This window comes from Elephas maximus, chromosome X (genome assembly GCF_024166365.1).
Source record: "Elephas maximus indicus isolate mEleMax1 chromosome X, mEleMax1 primary haplotype, whole genome shotgun sequence".
Lineage (NCBI taxonomy): Eukaryota > Metazoa > Chordata > Mammalia > Proboscidea > Elephantidae > Elephas > Elephas maximus.
The window spans coordinates 486,237-510,025 of NC_064846.1; the positions used below are offsets into that span (position 1 = coordinate 486,237).

The window sequence follows — 23,789 nt, forward strand, 5'->3', positions numbered from 1 at the left end:
CACCTGATGAATTCAAACTGCCGACCTTTTGGTTAGCGCCTCAACTCTTAACCACTATGCCTCTAGGGTTTCCAGTCCCTAAGTAGGAGAGAAGAAATAATATTGTAATTCACAAATGGAAAGGTTGGCCTTGGTTAAACGCACAGATATTTCAACCATAGTAATAAGAAGGAAGGAGTCCCTGGGAGGTGCAAATGGTTAAATGTTCGACCACTAAATAAAAGGTTAGTGTTCGACTGCTAACTGAAATTGGCAGTTCGAATCCACTCAAAGGCACCTTTAAAGAAAGACCTGGCAATCTGCTTCTAAAAGGTCACAGCCTTGAAAACCCTATGGAGCAGTTCTATTCTGCACATGCGAGGTCACCATGAGTCAGAATTTGCTCGGTGGCAACTAACAACAAGAAGAAGAAGGAAGGCTGAATATACGGGCGCAGATGCTGATAGGTGAGTGGATATGCCGCATGACTTTGTGGAGATTCTCCTCTAATCGCTTCCATATTTTCTTTGAAGGAGAAGCAAGATCATCAGTTGAAAGGAGGAAGAGGGAGGAGCTATTGGCAGTTTGAGAGAGAAGAGGTAAAATTATGTTCTTGGACAGTGAGTAAGGGATTTTACTAAAACATGAAAGGATTGTTCGGCAGGGTTGAGTACTCATTTGAGATTTTTGATGAATTTAAAATGAGACTAACCAAAACCAAACCAGTTGCCATCGAGTTGATTCTCAGTCATAGCAGCCCTATAGGACAGAGTAGAACTGCCCCATAGGGTTTCCAAGGCTGTTAATCTTTACAATGCCCAGGCCTGCGCCATCTTCACAATCGTTGCTATGTTTCAGCCCATTGTTTCAGCCACTTTGTCAGTCCATCTTGTTGAGGATATACCTCTTTTTCGCTAACCCTGTACTTTATCAAGCATGATGTCCTTCTCCAGGAACTGGTTCCTCCTGATAATATGTCGAAAGTATGTGAGACGTAGTCTCACCATCCTTGCTTCTAAGGAGCATTCTGGTTGTACTTCTTCCAAGACAGACTTGTTCATTCTTTGCGCAGTTCATGATTTATTCAATATTCTTTGCCAACACCGTAATTCAAAGGCATCAATTTTTCCTCATTCTTCCTTATTCATTGTGAAGCTTTCACATGCATATGAGGTGATTGGAAGTACCATGGCTTGGGTCAGATGCACCTTCATACTCAAATTGATATCTTTTGCTTTTTAATACTTTAAAGAGATCTTTTGCAGCAGATTTGTCCAATGCAATACCTCATTTGAATTCTTGACTGCCACTTCCACAGGCGTTGATTTTGGATCCAAGTAAAATTAAATCCTTGACAACTTTAATCTTTTCTCCCTTTATCATGATGTTGCTTATTGGTCCAGTCGTGAGGATTTTTGTTTTCTTTATGTTGAGGTTTAACCCATACTGAAGGCTATAGTCTTTAATTTTCGTCAGTAAGTCCTTCAAGTCCTTATCATTTTCAGCTAGCAAGGTGGTGTCATCTGCTTAGCACAGGTTGTTAGTCTTCCTCCAGTACTGATGCCCTGTTCTTCATATAGTCCAGCTTCTCGGATTATTTGCTCAGCATAGTTTGAATAAGTATGGTGAAAGAATACAACCCTGACGCACACCTTTCCTGACTTTTTAAACCACGCAGTATCCCCTTGTTCTGTCTGAACAACTGCCTCTTGATCTATGTAAATTTCCTCATGAGCACAATTAAGTGTTCTGTAATTCCCATTCTTCCCAATGTCGAATGCCTTTCTATAATCAATAAAACACAGGTAAACATCTTTCTGATATTCTCTGCTTTCGTTCAAGATCCATCTGACATCAGTAGTGATATCCCTTGTTCCACATCCTCTTCCGAATCCAGCTTGAATTTCTGGCAATTCCCTGTCAATGGACTGCTACAACCATTTTTGAATGATCTTCAGCAAAATTTTACTTGCATATGATATTAATGGTGTTATTCGGTAATTCTCGCATTCTGTTGGATCACCTTTCTTTGGAATGGCCACAAGTCGGTTTGCTGGGTAGCTGTCTTCAAAATTTCTTGGCATAGATGAGTGAGGACTTCCAGGGCTACATCTGTTTGTTGAAACATCACAATTGGTATTCCGTTAATTTCCTGGAGCCTTGTTTTTGGCCAGTGCTTTCAGTGCAGCTTGAATTTCTGCCTTTCATACCATTGGTTCTTGATCATACAGTAAATTGAGGTGGGATATACTCAAAGTAATACTTTGGCTCTCATGGGCTTGTTTTAATTTTCTTCAACTTCAACTTGAACTTGCATATGAACAACTGACAGTCTGTTCCACAGTCGGCCCCTGGCCTTGTTCTGACTGACGATATTGAGCTTCTCCATCATCTCTTTCCACAAATATAGTCTATTTGGTTCCTGTGTATTGCATCCTGAGAGGTCCACGTGTATAGTCACGGTTTAAGTTGTTGAAAAAAAGTATTTGCAATGAATAGGTCATTGGTCTTGCAAAGTTCTGTCATGTGGTCTCTGGCGTCATTTCTGTCTCCAAGGCCGTATTTTCCGACTACAGATCCTTGTTTGTTTCCAAATTTTGCATTCCAATCACCAGTAATTATCAATACATCTTGATTACATGTTTGATCAATTTCAGACTGCAAAAGATGGCAAAAATCTTCAATTTCTTCATCTTTGGCCTTAGTGGCTGGTGCATAAATTTGAATAATAGTCGTATTAACTGGTCTTCTTGTAGGTATGTGGATATTATCCTACCACTCACAACATTGTACTTCAGGATAGATCTTGAAATGTTCTTTTTGACAATGAATGTGTTGCCATTCCTCTTCAATTTGTCATTCCCAGCATAGTAGACGAAATGATTATCTGATTCAAAATGGCCAATACCAGTCCATTTCAGCTCACTAATGCCTAGCGTATTGATCTTCAAACGTTCCATTTCGTCTTTGACAACTTCCAATTTTCCTAGGTTCATACTTCGTACATTCCACGTTTGGATTATTAATGGATGTTTGCAGCTGTTTCTTCTCGTTTTTAGTCATGACACATCAGCAAATGAAGGTCCCGAAAGCTTTACTCCATCCACGTCATTAAGGTCAACTCTACTTTGAGGAGGCAGCTCTTCCCTAGTCATCTTTTCAGTGTCTTCCAACCTGAGGAGCTCCTCTTCCAGCACTATATTAGACAACGTTCCGCTGCCATTTGTAAGGTTTTCACTGGCCAGTTTTTTCAGAAGTAGATCACCAGGATCTTCTTCACAGTCCATCTTAGTTTGGAAGCTCTGCTGAAACCTGTCTACCATGGGTGACCTTGCTGGTATTTGAAATACTGGTGGCATGGCTTCTAGCGTCACAGCAACATGTAAGCTACCACAGTATGACAAACTGACAGACATGTTCTTTTATTAGGGGACTTCAAGAGTTCCCTAATAAAATATAGATATTCCTGAGAGGATGTGTCAGTTATCTATTGACACAATAATGCTGTGTAACAACCATCCCAAAACTTAGTGGCTAAAAATAGTAACCATTTGTTATTGGTTACAAGTGTTCCGGTTGGCTGGGCAGCACTTCTTGTCTCAGCTGGGCTCACTCATGCATGTGGTCTGCTGAGGTTGGATAGGCACCTCTGCTAATCATGGCTGGGCTGTCTCACATGTTTGGTAGCTAATTGACTCAGCTATTCTAGGGTGGTATCAGATTCTCCATATGTCTCTTGCATCCCTCCAGCAGATAATCCTGGGTATGTTCTCATGGTGAAGCAGAGATGAATGAACAAGAAAGCCCAATAGTGCATGTGGGTAAGCAGAAATACACACACAGCCTCTTTTTGTATTATGTTTTTGAATATCATGGCTGATCCCAGAGACAGAATAGGAGAGGACTACTACAAAGTTACTAGTGCAGATACAAGGAGGAATTGGGGCTATTAGTGCATTCCGTCTACCACAGAGGGGCCTCATCTTTGGCTCATTATCAAAGAGTACCTTAAAGGGATTGTATTCTACTAGCAAAGAGTAAGGCCGTATTGGAGTGCAACAGTGATGTCTGGAAGTACCTTGAAGCAGAGAGCAGGACATGAAAGACTCTGGCTTCTACCCTCCTCCTGCCCCTCAGTATTCAAGCCATGTCTCCCAGGGTCTGAAACTACTTGAAGTCCAGATGGCAAGGGAGGCTGGGAAATGTGGTTCCTTATGATACAGAGCATTATGGGGGTAGAGTAGAGATGAGTCTGAGAACAAACAGGTGGTTAAGCAACACACCCCATTATATTCTACTCTGAACATTTGATCAGCAAGTACCCAGTATGGATGCCTTATTATAAGTAAGGTTGAATATCTTTTCTTACGCTTAAAGGGCATTTTAATTTCTTTTGGGGGGAACCATCTGATTATGCCCATTTTTATATTACATTTTTACTTTTTCTTTTCAATTTTTAGAGCTCTTTTACATATTAGGAGCCCTGGTGGCTCAATGGTTAAGAGCTACGGCTGCTAACCAAACGGATGGCAGTTCTAATCTACCAGCCACTCCTTGGAAACCCTTTGGGGCAGTTCTACTCTGTCCTGTAGTTTTCTTTTAAGGTTTAAGAGTTGTTTCCAGACAGTAGATTCAGGGGTTCCTCTAGTCTCAATGTATCCAATAAGTCTGGTTTTCATAAGAATTGGAAATTCTGTTCCACATTTTTCCTCCTTTTTGATCAGGATGTATCTATTGGGTCCTTGATCAAAATGTTCAGTAATGGTAGTTAGGCACCATCCATTTCTTCCGGTCTCGTGGCAGAGGAGGTAGTAGTTCATGGAGGTAATTAGACCTGTAGTCCCTTTCGTTCTCTGATTCCTGAATCTCCCTCTTCCTCTGTTGCTCTAGGGAGCTAGAGAACAATTGTTGTATATTGAGTGGCTGCTTGCAAGCTTTTAATACCGAGGCACTACTCACTGAACTAAGAGGTAGAGTAAAAACTAAAAACAATATTAGGCCAATTGAACAGACAGATCCATGAAACCATGACTCTGAATCCTGGAACCAAGAAAATTAATCCCATGAGGTGTTTATTTGTACTTAAGTAATATCAACAGCTGCAGCCTTTTTTGGGGGGAGATGTTGTTTTGGTTATAAAATTATATATAGTATTCCGTTTGCCATTTCATCCTTTTTTTCTGGTGTACATCTTAGTGATATCAGTTACAATAGTCAAGTTGTGTACCATTATCCTTAGTCAATGCCAATTTTGCCATCACTATAAACAAAAATTCAGTACTTCCCAAAGAATGATTCCGCCTCTCACTGTCCCCTCCTGCCCGTGTTATCTACTAGTAACCATTGGTTTTTATATATTTACCTATTCTTGTCATTTCATGTAAGTGAGAACATACAATATTTGCCTTTTCTGTAGTTGACTTATTTTACTCAGCATAATGTCTTCAAGGTTAATCCATGTTGTAGCATATATCAGGACTTGATTTTTCATTAAGACTGAGTATTATTCCATGGGATCAGTTCCTGGAGAAGGATATCATGCTTGGTAAGGTAGAGGGTCAGTGAAAAAGAGGAAGACCCTCAACAAGATGAATTGACACAGTGGCTGCAACAATGGTCTCCAGCATTAAAACGATCATAAGAATGGTGCAGGACTGGGCAATATTTCATTCTGTTGTACATAGAATCACTATGAGTCAGAACTGACTCAATGGCACCTAACAACAACAGTCTTCCATAGTACGTATGTATCACATTTTGTTTATCCATTCATCTGCTGATGGGCACTTGGGTTTTTTCTACCTTTTTGCTATTGTGAATCAAAAATTTTTTGATATTTATTGATCTTTCATTGCTTTTGGCGTTTGAGTCACGATTAGATGGGCCTACGCAAGACCCATGTTATAAAGGAATCCACATGTTTCCTTTTCAAATGGTTTCCATTTCCAAATTTAGAACTCTGATCTATTTTAAATGGTTTCCATTTCCAAATTTAGAACTCTGATCTATTTTGAGTTTGTCTTGGTGACCTGGTGACAGTATGAGGTATGGACCCAATTTTATCCCTTCCCAAGTGGCCATCTAGTTGTCCCACACTGCTTATTTAAAAATTCATCTTTTCTCCTAGGGATTTTAGCTAATACTTCATTATATACCAGATTTGGGTATATTTCTGGGCTTTTTAATACTTTTCCATTGTTTTATTTGTCTGTTCCTGTATCAACACCCTACTAGCTTAATCATAGATGTGCTATAGCATGTTTTAATATCTGGGAGGGTTAGTCTGTCCTCATCGCGATTGCTTGTTTATTAGTAGAAACCTTTTGAAGCAAGTTTTCTGGCTACGTATTTTTTAAGCTTTCCTAAATATTTCTGATGAATATGATCTTTTCCACAGAACTGCAATACGCTAACACTGTTATGCGTTTTGATTATGTCTGGCTTCGAGATCACTGCCGCTCAGCATCCTGCTACAACTCTAAGACTCACCAACGCAGCCTGGACACTGCCAGTGTGGATTTATGTATCAAACCAAAGACTGTTCGTCTGGATGAGACCACACTATTTTTCACTTGTGAGTGGACAGATTGTCTTCTTGTGGGGTACTCTTCTAGAGAACAATTATTTTGTGAAAAATAGTTCATCCTTTTCCAAAATAAGGTATTCTTTAAGTTACCTTTCCTTTTTCTTTGCTTTTAGAAGCATTTATTTTTGGAATATATATATGCCTTTTATTTTTCCTTTTAAATAAATTTGTGATACAGTTACAGACATAACTGCCATCATTTGGACAATTGTACCATGAGATGATCTGTGACTGCAGTGGCACGGCCTAGTGGAGAAAGAGGGAAAGACAAGAAAAGGCAGGATCAGTAATAGAAAAATTAACCAAACTGTGGTGGAATCGATGGTTTAAGCCTAGTAGGTTTGACCTATGGCAGTGTTACCACTCAGGAGCATCAGGCAGAGGAAATCTGGAACAGAAAGTAATGCTCCATAAATGTCACTAGTATCACTGTCCTTTTATGTTGAGGGTAGAGGGCTTATATGCTATTTAATTGGTTCTAAGTTGAAACCAGTGGTTGCATGTACTCCTGGGTTTACACATAGATGACCCAAAGATACCATGCAGAAATATTTTTAAAGGAATCAATTTCTGTATGCTCACTTTCCAAATGTACACTTTAAAAAAAAATTGGTCTGTTTAAGAGTATGCTTGTATGCCCTTCCCTTTCACACAGTATGCCATTTTCAGTTTTACAAAATAAAAGCATACTTCTCTCCCATCCTGAGTATTGTTATGGCTCATTAAATCCTGAGTATTAAAAAAACAAAATCCTGCTGACCTCCAAACAAAGGAACAACTTGAAATTTGACGTTCATGATGAAAAAGTGAATGTCTGTAATAATGGAGTAAAAATTCCTTTTGTAAATTAGATAGTTTACAATTTTTTGTTTTTAACAAAGTTTAAGGAGTACTCAGTTCATAGATAATTACAAATATTGTAAAACAATGTTCACTGTGTATTTTTTTTAACATATAATTCAGAGGGAGTCCAAAGAATTGAGTGACATTTTTAATTTCACCTTCATATTTAAGAGACAGTTTTGCCAGATATATGATTTTTGGCAGGCAATTGTTTTCCTTCAGTTTTTTAAATATGTCATCCCATTGCCGTCTGGCCTGCATGGTTTCTGCCGAGTAGTCTGAGCTTATTCTTATTGGCTGTCCTTTGTAGGTGACTTTTCATTTATCCCTCGCTGCTCTTACAGTTCTCTCTTTATCTTTGGTTTTGGCAAATTTGATTATAATATGTCTTGGTGACTTTCTTTTAACATCTACCTTATGTGGAGTTCGATGAGCACCTTGGATAGATATCTTCTCATCTTTCACAATATCAGGGAAGTTTTCTGCCAACAAATCTTCAACAATTCTCTCTGCATTTTCTGTTATCCTTCCCTGTTCTGCTACTCCAATCACTTGTAGATTATTTCTCTTGATAGAGTCCCACATGATTCTTACGGTTTCTTCATTTTTAAAAAATTCCTTTTTACCTGATTTTTCTTCAAATATATTAGTGCCAAGTGCTTTATCTCAAGTTCAGAAATTCTTCCTTTCACTTGCTCAATTCTGGTCCTCTGACTTTCTATTGAGTGTCTAATTCTGTAATTTTTTTGTTTATCTTCTGAATTTCTGATTGCTGTCTGTCTATGCATTTTTCCAGCTTATTAAACTTTTCATTATGTTCCTGAATAATCTTCCTAATTTCTTCAGTTGTTTTATCTATGTGTTCCTTGGCTTGTTCTGCGTATTGCCTCATTTCCTTCCTGACGTCTTGAAGGGTTCTGTATATTAAACTTTTGTATTCTGCATCTGGTAATTCCAGGAATGCACTTGCATCTAGAAGGTCCCTGGATTCTTTGTTTTGAGAGCCTGTTGAGGTGATCATGGTCTGTTTCTTTATGCAACTTGATACTGACTATTGTCTCCAAGCCATCTATAAGTTATTGTATTAGTTTATGCTTGCTTACTGTGTCGTAGCTGCTTGCATTGTTTTGTTTTGGTATATCCCTATGGGTTGCTTGAGTGAGCTCTGATGTCCTGACCCCAGCTGGCTAGAGCTGTTATCAGGTGTATCAGTCTAGGAGTCCGTTCAGTTTTCTTGTATGAATTCAGCTCAGGTTTCCAGGTAGCTGATCATCACATGTGTGGTACAGGCTCTGCCCTACAGTCTTAGAGGGGCAGGGGTGATTGGCGTATATACCGGTACCTGAATGCAGCAGGGGGTCATGCTCTGAACAAGGCAGGGGGCTGAGAACCGACCCCCAAGTGTCTCTGTTCCCTAGAGCATGCAGGTGGGTGGGTTCTGCAGATGGACCATGGGCACCCAAAGTTTTTGATTCTAAGGACTGGAAGGTACCAGTTATCCTTGTACCCCTATCGCGGGTGGCTGGGTGACTTGAGTGGAGCTACCAGTCCTTAGGTCCCTGATGTGGGTAGGTGAGGAACTTGTTTACTAGTCAAAGCAACGTCAAACATCAAACACCCACCTCTCCACCGCACAGCTGAAATGGTTGGAGTCTGCCAACAAAGGCCTATTCTCCCGAAATAGGCCCACACAGGTCCATGCAGAAGGGAAAGGTGCTCAAAGTCCACGGACAGTTTATGCCTGGAGAGGAGCTGCTTCTGTCCTGAGCTCCCCTGGTTAGTGGAGCTAGCAAATTATCTTTTCCCCCAAATGCAAATTATTTCCTTCCCAAGGCCAGGAGGATGGCTCTAGGTGCTCGACAGGGCCTATCTCAGGCCCAGGGAATTCAGCCACCGAAGCCGGTTTGCAGGTGGGGGGAGTGCGTTAAAATATATGCAAGTACTTAACTTTTGCCGAGAGTGCTGTTCCGGAGGTGTGAGTAGGCTGTGTGCCTGGCCGCTTCTCCCTGAGGAAACTGTGGCCAAACGCTAGTACCAGCCCGCCGGCACCGCCACGGCTCCGGGAACGGTGCCCGAGGGCTCCCCGCGATTCCGGTCTGGTAACTCCTCTCCGCTTCTCAACGGTCTCTTCCTCCCCCAGCCCCTCAGTTCATTTTCTAAGTTTGCCTTTGAAGCTCAGGGCTCCCAGCTTGTCACAAATATACTTGTTTCGCTTGTTTTTTTGGGTCTTTGTTGTAAAGAGGGCTCGCCGGAAGCATTTGTCTATTCGGCCATCTTGGCTCCGCCCCCTCGACTGTAATCTTTATGGGAACAGATCGTCATGTCTTTTTCCTGCAGAGATGCTGGGTGGGTTTTCAACACCAACTTTTTGGTTAGTAGCCAAGTATTTAACCATTCCACCTCCAGGGCATTTTTTTTTTTTGGCCCTTTACAAAAAATATTTGCTGACCCCTTTCCTAGAATTCATTTAGCATTTTTTTTTGCCTGCTATGTGCCTGGCCAAGCGATGCATAGCATGTGACTCAACTATTTAAACACACTCTATGACAGCATAATTATTACTCTGTTTCCAATCACAGTGGCATAACAGAAACCACAGTTGCCCTCCTGGTATAATCAACTATGAAAGTAAACAAAATGTGTGAAAAAAAAATACTGGTCTTAGACATTGAACCACAGGCAGCACAAGTGCTTAGCGAAGGGAAACAAATGAAGTGAGTCTCATATTTGCCTGGATTTTAGCTTAGAGAAATATTGAGAATCCAGGTGTAGGGAAGGGAATCCAAGTAGAACATGGCAGTTTCACAGAGTTAAGTATTCAAAGATCAGAGTTTGGGAAGGCTGAGGTGGCTGAAATTTGCAAAGAAGAGTAACCAGGAGTAGGGAGTTACACAGAAGAACAGTTTTAGAAATCTGCACAGACATCCCTTTGAGTCTGTGACTGAATACTATGCTGTGCATGTGTAGGGTGAAATTCCATGAGGTTGGGCACAGATCTTCTGGGGAGCTGTAAGCAATAAAATTTCCATAGCTCACAGAGGCTGAGAGGCATTGGTGTTCCAACCAGTCAGAGTGGAGAGACCTCACTGAACACCCAGGGAATTTAGTAGAGACCCCAGAGGGTAACAGTGTACTATAGACTTGCTTTACAAAAACTTAAAAAACAAGCCTAAAAGGGTCAAGCCAATCTACTAGTAACTACCTAGAAAACAAGTACAACACGGTGTAAAGGAAGACAACAAAATCCACATAGTCAATAATGTTAAGTACATGATGTCTAACATACAGTAAAAAAAAAAAAAGCTACTAGATATGCACAGAATCAAGAAAATGTTACCCATAATGAGGAGAAAAATCAGTCAGTCCATAGAAACAGACCCAGAAATGACAGATGTGATGAAATAAGGAAATGAGAACTTTAAAACACCTCTTATAAACATGACCAAAGATTTAAATAAAAGTCTGAAATTGATCGAACATGCAATCAAGATGCATTGATAGTTACTGGCGATTGGAATGCGAAAGTTGGAAACAAAGAAGAAGGATCATTAGTTGGAAAATATGGCCTTGGTGATAGAAACAATGCCAGAGATCAAATGATAGAATTTTGCAAGACCGACTTCTTCATTGCAAATGCCTTCTTTTACCAACATAAACGGCAACTATACACATGGACCTCGCCAGATGGAACACACAGAAATCAAATTGCTACATCTGTGGAGACTATGGAAAAGCTCCATATCATCAGTCAGAACAAGGCCAGGGGCCGACTGTGGAACCGACCATCAATTGCTCATATGCAAGTTCAAGCTGAAACTGAAGAAAATCAGAGCAAGTCCATGAGAGCCAAAATATGACCTTGAGTATAAAAAAAATATGACCTTGAGTATATCTCACCTAAATTTAGAGACCATCTGAAGAACAGATTCGATGCATCGAGTACTAGTGACCGAAGACCAGACGAGCTGAGGAATGACATCAAGGACATCATCCATGAAGAAAGCAAGAGATCACTGAAAAGACAGGAAAGAAAGAAAAGACCAAGATGCATGTCAGAGGGGACTCTGAAATTTGCTCTTGAGCGTCAAGCAGCTAAAGCAAAAGGAAGAATTGATGAAGTAAAAGAACTGAACAGAAGATTTCAAAGGGCCTCTCGAGAAGACAAAGTAAAGGATTATAATGACATGTGCAAAGAGCTGGAGATGGAAAACCAAAAGGGAAGAACACACTCGGCGTTTCTCAGGCTGAAAGAACTGAAGAAAAAATTCGAGGCTCGAGTTGCAATAGTGAAGGATTCCATGGGGAAAATATTAAACGACGCAGGAAGCATCAAAAGAAGATGGAATACACAGAGTCATTATACCAAAAAGAATTAGTGAGTATTCAACCATTTCAAGAAGTGGCATATGATCAGGAACTGATGGTACTGAAGGAAGAAGTCCAAGCTGCTCTGAAGGCATTGGCGAAAAACAAGGCTCCAGGAATTGATGGAATATCCATTGAGATGTTTCAACAAACAGATGCAGCACTGGAGGTGCTCACTTGTCTATGCCAAGAAATATGGAAGACAGCTTCCTGGCCAACTGACTGGAAGAGATCCATATTTATGCCTATTCCCAAGAAAGGTGATCCAACCGAATGTGGAAATTATAGAACGATATCATTAATATCACACGCAAGCAAAACTTTGATGAAGATCACTCAAAAACAGCTGCAGCAGTACATCAACAGGGAACTGCCAGAAATTCAGGCCGGTTTCAGAAGAGGACGTGGAACCAGGGATATCATGGCTGATGCCAGATGGATCCTGGCTGAAAGCAGAGAATACCAGAAGGATGTTTACCTGTGTTTTATTGACTACACAAAGGCATTTGACTGTGTGGATCATAACAAACTATGGATAAGACTGCAAAGAATGGGAATTCCAGAACACTTAATTGTGCTCGTGAGGAACCTTTTCATAGATCAAGAGGCAGTTGTTCGGACAGAACAAGGGGATACTGATTGCTTTAAAGTCAGGAAAGGTGTGCGTCAGGGTTGTATTCTTTCACCATACCTATTTAATCTGTATGCTGAGCAAATGGTCTGAGAAGCTGGAGTATATAACAAAGAACAGGGCATCAGGATTGGAGGAAGACTCATTAGCAACCTGCGTTATGAAGATGACACAACCTTGCTTGCTGAAAATGAAGAGGACTTGAAGCACTTACTGATGAAGATCAAAGACTGTAGACTTCAATATGGATTGCACCTCAGCATAAAGAAAACAAAAATCCTCACAACTGGACCAATAAGCAACATCATGATAAATGGAGAAAAGATTGAGGTTTTCAAGGATTTCATTTTACTTGGATCCACAAGCAACAGCCATGGAAGCAGCAGTCAATAAATCAAAAGACACATCGCATTGGGTAAATCTGCTGCAAAGGACCTCTTTAAAGTGCTGAAGAGCAAAGATGTCACCCTGAAGACTGAGGTGCGCCTGACCCAAGTCATGGTGTTTTCAATCACATCATATGCATGTGAAAGCTGGACAATGAATAAGGAAGGCCGAAGAAGAGTTGACGCCTTTGAATTGTGGTGTTGGCAAAGAATATTGAATATACCACGGACTGCCAAAAGAATGAACAAATCTGTCTTGCAAGAAGTAAAACCAGAATGCTCCTTAGAGGCAAGAATGGCGAGACTGCATCTTACATACTTTGGACATGTTGTCAGGACGGATGATTCCCTGGGGAAGGACATCATGCTTGGCAGAGTACAGGGTCAGCGGAGAAGAGGAAGACCCTCAATGAGGTGGATTGACACAGTGGCTGCAACAATGAGCTCAAGCATAACAACGATTGTAAGGGTGGCGCAGGACCAGGCAGTGTTTCGTTCTGTTGTGCATAGGGTCACTATGAGTCGGAACTGATTCAATGGCACCTAACAACAACAGCAACAACAATAATGAGTATAATGAGAATAGAAATGCACGATATAAAAATAAACAAATGAAATGTTTACAGCTTAAAAATATAATACCTGAAATGAAAAATCCCATGGGTAGGCTTAACAGTAGATTGGACACTACAGCTGTTTTTGTTGTTAGCCGCCATCCAGTGGATTCTGACTCAAAGAAACCCCATGTGACAGAGTAGAACTGCTTCATAGGGTTTTCTTGGCTGTAATCTTTATGGAAGCAGTTCACCAGGCCTTTCTTCCATGGAGCTGCTGGGTGGGTTCAAGCCACCAACGTTTAGGTTAGCCACCAATTGCAAACTGCTTGTGCCACCCAGGCTCCTAGTACACTAGTAATAGAGGGGAAGTTCCTCAGCATCATAAAGAGCATCTATAAAACACTTAAACAGTTAACGTCCTACTTAATGGTGAAAGACTGCTTTCCCTCTAAGATTGGGAATAAGGCAAGGCTGTCCACTCTCACCATACTTACATAGTACTGGAAGTTGTAGCATTACAGTAAGGCAAAAGAAAGAAATAAAAGGCATACAGATTGGAAAGGAAAAAATTGAAACTATCTCTATTTGCAAATATATGATTGCTACATAGAATATCCCAAAGAATCTAGAAAATAATGCCTAAAACTAATACATGAGTACAGTAAGGTCACAGGATACAAGATAAGCACACAAAAATCATTTGCATTTCTAAATACTTACAATGAACAAGCAAAAACTGAAATTAAAAACACAATACCATTTACAATTGCTCCAAAGAAAACTAAATATGTAGGTGTTTAAAAAAAAAAAACCATTGCCGTAGAGTTGATTCCGACTCGTAGCCACCAGGGCTCCAAAAATACATAGGCACGTATAGAGCTAACGAAATATCATACAGCATCTGTATGATAAAAATTACAAAGTGCTGATGAGAGAAATCGAAGACCTACATGAATGAAGACACATACTATGTTCATGCATTAGAAGATTCAACATAGTAAAGATGTCAGTTCTCCCAGATTAATCAGAGATATAGATAAGCTTATTCTAAAATTTATTGGACAATCACATACCCTGTAATAGCCAAAACTATTTTGAAAAAGAAAGATGAAAGTGGTAGGAATAATTTTCCATTGTTACGGTTACAGGAACCAAAATAGTGTGGTACTGGCAGATATACACATAGATACATACAGATCAATGAAACATAATAGAGAACGCAGAAGTAGACCTACATATTCTCAATTTTTGACAAAAGAGCAAAAGCAGTTCCATGGAGGAGGGGTAGCTAGAACGATCGAACATGATTCGGCAAAAAATAAACCTTGACCTAAACTTCATACCTTTTACAAAAATTAAGTCATGGACTTAAATGTGAAATATAAAATTATAAAACTTCTTGAAAAGAGCATGCACAGACATTTCACCAGATAGGATATGCAGATGGCAAATAAGCACGTGCAAAGATGTTCACCATCATTAGAGAAATACAAGATGATATCACAATGAGATTTTACTACACAGCTATTAGAAGGGCTAAAATAAAATAGTGACAACACCAAATGCTAGAGAAAATGTGGAGAAACTTTATCACTCATACATTGCTGGTGGGAATGTAAAATGGTAGAGCCACTCTAGAAAACAATATGACAATTTCTTTAAAAACTAAACATGCAACTACCATATGACTTGGCAGTTATACCACCCAGTACCCAGTGCCGTCGACTGCCTGGCATTTATCCCAAAGAAATGAAAACTTATGTTCCTACAAAAACCTGTAAATGAATTCCATAGCAGCTTTATTTGTAATAGACAAACACCAGAAATTAGCCAAATGTCCTTCACTGGGTAAATAAAAAAATTGAACTATTGACACACACAAGGTTCCTGGGTGGTGCAAACAGTTTGTGATTGGCTGCTAACCTGAAGGTTGGTGGTTTGAACCCCTCCCAGCAGCACCACGGAAGAAGGCCTGGTGATCTGCTTCCATAAAGATGACAGCCAAGAAAACACTATGGAGCAGTTCTTTTCTGTAACACATGAGATCACCATAAGTCAGAATCTACTCAACAGCAACAGGTTTGGCTTATGAACACACATAACAACTTGGAAGAACCTAAAGGAAATTATGCTGAGTGGGAAAAAAGCCAATCTGCATGATTCCGTTTATGTTACATGTATGAAATAAAATAATTCTAGAAATGGAAAACTGAATAGTAGTTGCCAGGAGTTAGGGATGGAGGAGGGATAGATGTGACTATAAAAGGATAACATGAGGAAGTCTTGTGGTGATGATACAGTTGAGTATCTTGATTGTGGTGGTTCTTAAGTTACATGTGTAATAAAATTACATAGATCTACACACACACACACAGAAATGAGTGCAAGTATAACTAGAGAAATCTGAATAAGCTCTATGGACTGTGCCAATGTAAGTTTCTTGATTTTGCAATTGTATTATAGTTGTATAAGATGTTAACATTGGAAGAGGCTGGATGGAGAGTGCAGACAACTTCCCTATACATTTCTTTGTAACCTCCTGTGAATCTAAAATTACTGCAAAGTAAAATATTTTTAAAAAGTGTTGGAGGAAGAATTGTTTGCAATCAAACCATTTGACTGAATTTCTCTACAATAAAATAATGCCACAGAAAGGTTAAAAAGAAAAAAGCCAACTGAGGAAAATAGTTGCAAATTTTATAAGAGTAAATGCTCTTTTATAAAAAAGCACCAGTATTCCAATAGAAAAGTATGAGGGAGAAGTATACAATTCATCAAAGCAAGAGTCAGCAAACATTTTCTATAAAGGGGCAGATAGTAAATAGTTTATGCTTTGCGGCCATATGGTCTCTGTCCCAACTATTCAAGTACTCACCTCTACAGTCGCAGGGTGCAAGCAGCCATAGACAATATACAATTGAATGAGCATGGATATGTTCCAAAATAGGTATTACAAAAACAGGTGTTGGGCTAGATTTGGCCTATGGGCCATAGTTTGCCAACCCCTGCATTAAATAAATATAAATGGTTAACAAGCATAAAAAATACTCATCCTTATTAGTAATCAAATACATAATACAGTAAGATGGCAGTTTTACTTACCAAATTAGAAAAAACTATATTTAAAAAATAAGAATACTCAATTTTGATGAACACACATATATACTGTTGGAGGAAATGAAACCTGATATACTATTTCAGGAAGCATTTAAAAGATTATATATTTGGATTCAACAATTCTATGTTTATGTTTTAAGAAAATGATCAGAAGTATGGACAAGGATGATCACTATTACATAATAGGGAAAATTTTCAAAAATAAGCCTACATACCCCAGAATAGCAGATCAGTTAGGTAAATCTTTAAGAATTAATTCTTATGAAGATTTTTCAATTGTTAAAATGTTCAGTGACAAAGACAAGGTACACAATTCTGCATGTTATATATTACATATTTTAGATTACATATTATATATTAAAGTAAAAGAATGCATAGAAAAAAAGGTAGAAGGGATGATGCCAAGCTGTCAATAGTGATTTTTTTTATTTCGTCATACTTTCCTAATGCTTTCCCAATTCTTTACAATGAGTGTTACACTTTTAGTTATTATCCAGGGGTGAGAGATAATGAATACTAGCATAGCTCTTTACTCCTCCTGCTTCATCCTTTGCTTATTCTGAAAAATTGCTAAAGAATTTTGGGGGTCAATTTTTTAATTTTTTTGCACAGTGGGCAAATTCACTTACAAAGTCACTTTATCATACTGTATTGATGATATATCATTGTACAGAAATGCCTTAAATCATTTAGAAGAGAAAGGCAGCAGGAGACTAGAGTTCTAGTTCCAATTGTGGTACTTAATAGCTGTCTGATCTTGAGTGAGTCACTGACTTTTTTCCTCCATCCGTAAAATAAAAATTAGTTTCGTCTAACTCAAACATCATGAGTCTATATAGATGGGAGGTGAGGATGAGAGCAAGGGGAGAGAGAGGGGAGAAGGCTGGGAAGCTACTGCTGCTATTTCATTATCATTCTTTGATAACCTGGTGAATGCTTCCTAATTCCATAAAGTTATTTATCTGCTGGGAAGATTTATTTTTTCATTCATTTACTCATTCCATACAACCCACAAATATTTATGTGTCAGGAACACTCTAGGTACTCATTGTAATTTTGTTTCACAACTGTTTAATAAGAACAGCATTTTTAACCAATAATTTATGGGCAATATTTATAAATATTATTTTTAATGCTTTTTATTTTTTCCTTTAAAAGGGCCAGATGGTCATGTGACTAGATATGATTTGGAATGGCTGGTGAAAAACAGCTATGAAGGACAGAAACAAAAGATCATCCAGCCTAGAATCTTATGGAATGCTGAAATCTACCGGCAAGCCCAAGTTACACCGGTAGATTTCCAGAGCTTTTTAGAAACCAATGAGGGACTGAAGAAATTTCTGCAAAACTTTTTGCTCTATGGAATTGCGTTTGTAGAAAATGTCCCTCCTACTCAAGAGCACACAGAGAAGTTGGCAGAAAGGATCAGCTTGATCAGGTAACTTATTAGTTTCCTAAAATCCACAGTAATTAGTTTCCAGAGCATAAGCACCAATAAAGAAATGTAACAAGTATGGTCACCCTCGTTCTTAATTCAGAATATTCTGGGTCTGGATAAAGGTACTCCCACTTACAGTGCTTTATTTATTGGGGTCAGGATCTAGACACTTGTATATTAAATATAGTGAAGACATTAGAGTTATTGGTGTATTTTTCTAGCCTGGTGGTTCTCAAAGTGAGAGGTATCATAATACACTAGAAAGAGCCCTGACTGTGAATTGGGAGAACTGGGTAGTAATCTGTGTTTGCCTCCAAGAAGTAGTATGGCTATAGGCAACTCTGTTCCCCCCGCCCACACACACACATGCACACACACACACACACACACACACACACACACACACACACACACACACACACCTCTGCCTGTAATCTTCCATTGGCTTCTATTTGCCCATCTGTACAATTGTTGTCATTAGGTGCCACCGAGTCGGCTCCAACTCACAGCAACCGTATGTACAACAGAACAAAACACTGCCCAGTCCTGTGCCATCCTCATAATCGTTGCTATGTTTGAGCCCATTGTTGCAGCCACTGTGTCAATCCATCTAATTGATGGGCTTCCTCTTTTTCACTGACCCTCTACTTTACCAAGCATGATACTCTTCTCCAGCAACCGGTCCCTCCTGATAACATGTTCAAAGTATGTGAGATGAAGTCTTGCCATCCTTGCTTCTAAGGAGCATTCTGGCTTTACTTCTTCCAAGATGATTTGTTCATTCTTCTGGTGGTCCATAGAATATTCAATATTCTTCATCAATGCCATAATTCAAATGCATCAATTTTTCAGTCTTATTCATTGTCCAGCTTTCGCATACATATGAGGCAATTGAAAATACCATGGCCTGGGTCAGGTGCACATTTTACTTCTTGCTTTTTAACACTTTAAAGAGGTCTCTTGCAGCAGATTTGCCCAATACAGTGCATCTTTTGATTTCTTGACTGTTGCTTCCATGGGCATTGATTGTGGATCCAAGTAAAATGAAATCCTTGACAACCTGAATCTATTCTCCATTTATGATGATGTTGCTCAGTCCAGTTGTGAGAACTTTTGTTTTCTTTATGTTGAGGTGTAATCCATACTGAAGGCTGTGGTCTTTGATCTTCATCAGTAAGTACTTGAAGTCCTCTTCCCTTTCAGCAAGCAAGGTTGTGTCATCTGCATATCACAGGTTGTTCTTTAGTCTTCCTCCAGTCCTGATGTCCTGTTCTTCTTCATATAGTCTAACTTCTCAGATTATTTGCTCAACATACGTACTGAATAAGTATGGTGAAAGGATACAACTCTGACACACATCTTTCCTGAGTTTAAACCATGCGGTATCTCCTTGTTCTGTTCAAGCAACTGCCTCTTGGTTTATGTACAGTTTTTACATGAGCACCATTAAGTCTTCAGGAATTACCATTTTTCGCAATGTTACCCATAATGTTTTATGATCTACAGAGTCAAATGCCTTTGCATAGTCAATAAAATCCATGTCAACATCTTTCTGATATTCTTTCTGCTTTAGTTCAAGATCCATCTGGCATCAGCAATGGTATCCCTCATTCTATGTCCTCTCCTGAATATGACTTCAATTTCTAGCAGTTCTCTGTCAATGTGCTGCTGAAGCCATTTTTTAATTATCTTCAGCAAAATTTTACTTGCATGTGATGTTAATGATATTGTTGTTTGATAATATCTGCATTCTGTTGAGTCCCCCTTCTTTGGAATGGGCACAAATATGGATCTGCTTCAGTCGGTTGGCCAGGTAGCTGTCTGTCTTAGGCTGGGTTCTTTAGAGAAGCAAAACCAGTGAAGGGTCTGGATGGATGGATGGATGGATGGATGGATGGATGGATGGATGGATGGATGGATGGATGGATGGATGGATGGATGGATGGATGGATGGATGGATGGATGGATGGATGGATGGATGGATGGATGGATGGATGGATGGATGGATGGATGGATGGATGGATGGATGGATGGATGGATGGATGGATGGATGGATGGATGGATGGATGATAGAGTATAGATAGGTAGATGATAGACAGATGATAGATAGATGATAGATAGATGATAGATAGATAGATAGATAGATAGATGATAGATAGATGATAGATAGATAGATAGATAGATAGATGATAGATAGATAGATAGATAGATAGATAGATAGATAGATAGATAGATAGATAGATAGATAGATAGATAGATAGATAGATAGATAGATAGATAGATAGATAGATAGATGGTAATTATACACACACACATATATATAAACTGCAGATGACACAACCTTGTTTGCTGAAAGTGAAGAGGACTTGAAGCTCTTACTGATAAAGAACAAAGACAACAAAGCCTTCAGTATGGATTACACCTCAACATAAAGAAAACAAAAATCCTCACAGCTGGACCAGTAAGCAACATGAAGATAAATGGAGAAAAGATTGAAGTTGTCAAGGATTTCTTTTTACTTGGATCCACAATCAACCCCCCTGGAAGCAGCAGTCAAGAAATCAAAAGATGCATTGCATTGGGCAAATCTGCTGCAAAGGACCTCTTTAAAGTGTTGAAAAGCAAAGATGTCACCTTAAAGATTAAGGTGCGCCTGACCCAAGCCATGGCGTTTTCAATCACCTCATATGCATGCAAAAGCTGGATAATGACTAAGGAAGACCAAAGAAAATTGATTCCTTTGAATTATGGCATTGGCAAAGAATATTGAATATACCATGAACTGCCAGAAGAACAAACAGATCTGTCTTGGAAGAAGTACAACCAGAATGCCCCTTAGAAGCAAGGGTGGCCAGACTCTGTCTTAGATACTTTGGACATGTTACCAGGAGGGATCAGTCCTTGGAGAAGGAAGTCATGCTTGGTGAAGTAGAAGGTCGATAAAAAAAAGGCCCTCAATGAGATGGATTGACACAGTGGCTGCAACAGTGGGCTCAAGCATACCAACAATCATAAGAATGGCTAAGGACTGGGCAGTGTTTTATTTTGTTGTACATAGGATTGCTACAAGTTGGAACCGACTCAACGGCACCTAACAACAATGAGATATATATATGTGTGTGTGTGTATGTGTGTATACACACACACATATACATACACATACATACACACAGAGAGAGAAAGAGAGAGAGATCAAGGGTATGAGTCAAGCAGTTTTAGAGGCTGGAAAGTCCCAAATCCATGGGTCAGGCTGGACACTTCTCCCAATTCATGTAGCTGCAGGGCCTGGAGAACCCAAGATCCAGACCTCGGAGGCTGATGTACCCCAAGATCAGCAGGTAAGCTGCTAGCTCCAGTCCCAAGAGCCAGAGGTCAGATGAACAGGAGCCAGCTGCAGGATCCAGAAAGAGCAAAAGCCAGTGAGCCTTGTCAGAAAGTCCACCTATATTGGATGCAGGTCACACCCCCAAGAAAACTCCCTTTTAGCTGATTGGCTACTCACAGCAGATCCCATCATAGAGGTGATCACACTATAGCAGATCCCATCATGGAGGTGATCACATTATAGCAGATCTCATCATGGAGGAGATTACATCATTACATAGCTGCCAAACTACATCATAACTGCCAAACCACTGAGAATCATGGCCCAGCGAAGTTAACACACAACCTTAACCATCACAGTCCACCCCTTGTCAACTTGGCACCTGTACACATCTCCTTAAACCATACATAATCTCTGAATAAAGACAGTTACGAAGTCATACTTCCATCTAACATGATACAACTAACACATATACAGCCAAAAACACACTAGCCCTGCTTACATCTTATATTTTGTAGGTGCAGAAAACAAAAATATTTGATACACACATACAATGAAGAAATACTCATTACAATTACAGTCCTCTTTTCTGCATCTGGTCACATGGCCATAACTGGTACTTAGAACTACCTTCTTCCACCCCCATTCCGTATTCCCTTTGCCCTCAGCAAGCACTTCAACTGGTCATGGTTCTTTGTATGGTGCAGTGACCCAAACCTTCATTCCTGAAAGGTCTGAGCCATTAGTAGTTATGTAGAAATTGGGTTGCTGTAGTTTGCCATTGACTTTAATCACAGGAAATGGTAGTATTAAGAGACACCCTAAGAGATTTCCTGCACTCCAGATATACTCTTCTTTACCTCCATTATGTAATATCAATCTGATTTCTTCACACCAGCCAATATGGTAACTCCCTTCTTTGCCTGTTGATCCAGAGGCATAAGGAGCCCAAAGTGGCCAGGTGGCATTCTTAACTTCCAGTTCAATGGGATCAGTGATGTGTCTTCGGGTGAGAGTATTCCTCCCTTTGGAACTAAGACCTCTATACATGCAGAGCATAAGGTAGTGGGGACAGGAAGCAAATTTTGCGAGTGGGCCACTAAGGGTAATAGTGAGTGGTGCAACTCGCATTTCCACCCCTTGATTCCTGGACCCATGAATCCTGGTGTCACGGATTGAATTATGTCCCCCCAAAAATGTGTGTATCAATTCCCCTGGGCCATGATTCCCGGTATTGTGTGATTTTCCTATAGGTCGTAAATCCTGCCTCCATGATGTTAATGAGGGACGATGGGCGACAGTTGTGTTAATGAGGCAGGACTCAATCTACAAGATTGGATTGTGTCTTGAGGCAATCTCTTGAGATATAAAACAGAGAAGCAAGCAGAGAGACAGGGGGACCTCATACCACCGAGAAAGCTGTGCCAGGAGCAGAGCATGTTCTTTGTACCTGTGGTCCCTGCGCAGAGAAGCTCCTAGTCCAGGGGAGAATTGACGAGAAGGCGGACAGAGAAAGAAAGCCTTCCCCTGGAGCTGACACCCTGAATTTGGACTTGTGGCCTCCTAGACTGTGAAAAAATAAATTTCTCTATTTTAAAGCCATCCATTTGTGGTATTTCTGTTATAGCAACACTAGATGACTAAGATACCTGGCAATAGGAGAAACAGCACCACATATTGGATGCTGATTTAGAGCATATAGAGCCTCCTGGAGAACATTGCCCCAACCCTGCAATGTATTGCCACCTGGCTGGTACCATAATTTTGTCTTTAGAAGGCCATTCCATTCTTCTATCAAGCCAGGTGCTTCAGGATGATAGGGAACATGATAAGACCAGTGAATTCCATGAGCCTGGGCCCATCGTCACACTTCATTTGCTGTGAAGTGAGTCTCTTGATCCAAGGCAATGCTGTGTGTGATTATTTATGATTGTAGATAAGGCATTCTGTAAGTCCATGGATGGTATTTTGGTAAAATGCATCCTGATCAATTTCAGACTGTAGAAGTTGGTAAAAATCTTCTTTTTCTTCATCTTTGGCCCTAGTGGTTGGTGTGTAAATTTGAGTAATAGTCGTATTAACTGGTCTTCCTTATAGGCTTATGGATATAATCCTATCACTGGCAACATTGTTGTTCAGGATAGATCTTAAAATGTTCTTTTTGACAATGAATGCAACAGCATTCCTCTCCAAGTTGTCATTCCCAGAATAGTAGGCTATATGGGTGTCCGATTCAAAATGGCCAATACCAGTCCATTTCAGCTCACTAATGCCTAGGATATCGATGGTTATGCATTCCATTTCATTTTCAACGATTTCCAATTTTCCTAGATTCATACTTTGTACATTCCAGGTTCTGATTATTAATGGATGTTTGCAGCTGTTTCTTCTCATTTTGAGTTGTGCCACATCAGCAAATGAAGGTCCCGAAAGCTTTACTCCATCCATGTCGTTAAGGTCGACTCTACTTTGAGGAGCCAGCTCTTCCCCAGTCATTTTTTGAGTGCCTTCCAACCTGGGGGGCTTATCTTCCAGCACTGTATCAGACAATGTTCTACTGCT

General features: G+C 39.8%; 1 protein-coding gene across 4 annotated transcripts in view; it reads left to right on the top strand.

The window, feature by feature from the left end:
* Positions 1 to 23,789, top strand: part of TMLHE (trimethyllysine hydroxylase, epsilon) — a 153,783-nt gene that overhangs the window by 85,671 nt on the left and 44,323 nt on the right. For all 4 annotated transcript variants that reach the window (XM_049873166.1, XM_049873167.1, XM_049873168.1 and 1 more), the window contains exons 3-4: positions 6,377 to 6,553; positions 17,623 to 17,902. In XM_049873166.1, the coding sequence (XP_049729123.1) occupies positions 6,377 to 6,553; positions 17,623 to 17,902 (457 nt within the window). The remainder of the gene's footprint in view (positions 1 to 6,376; positions 6,554 to 17,622; positions 17,903 to 23,789) is intronic.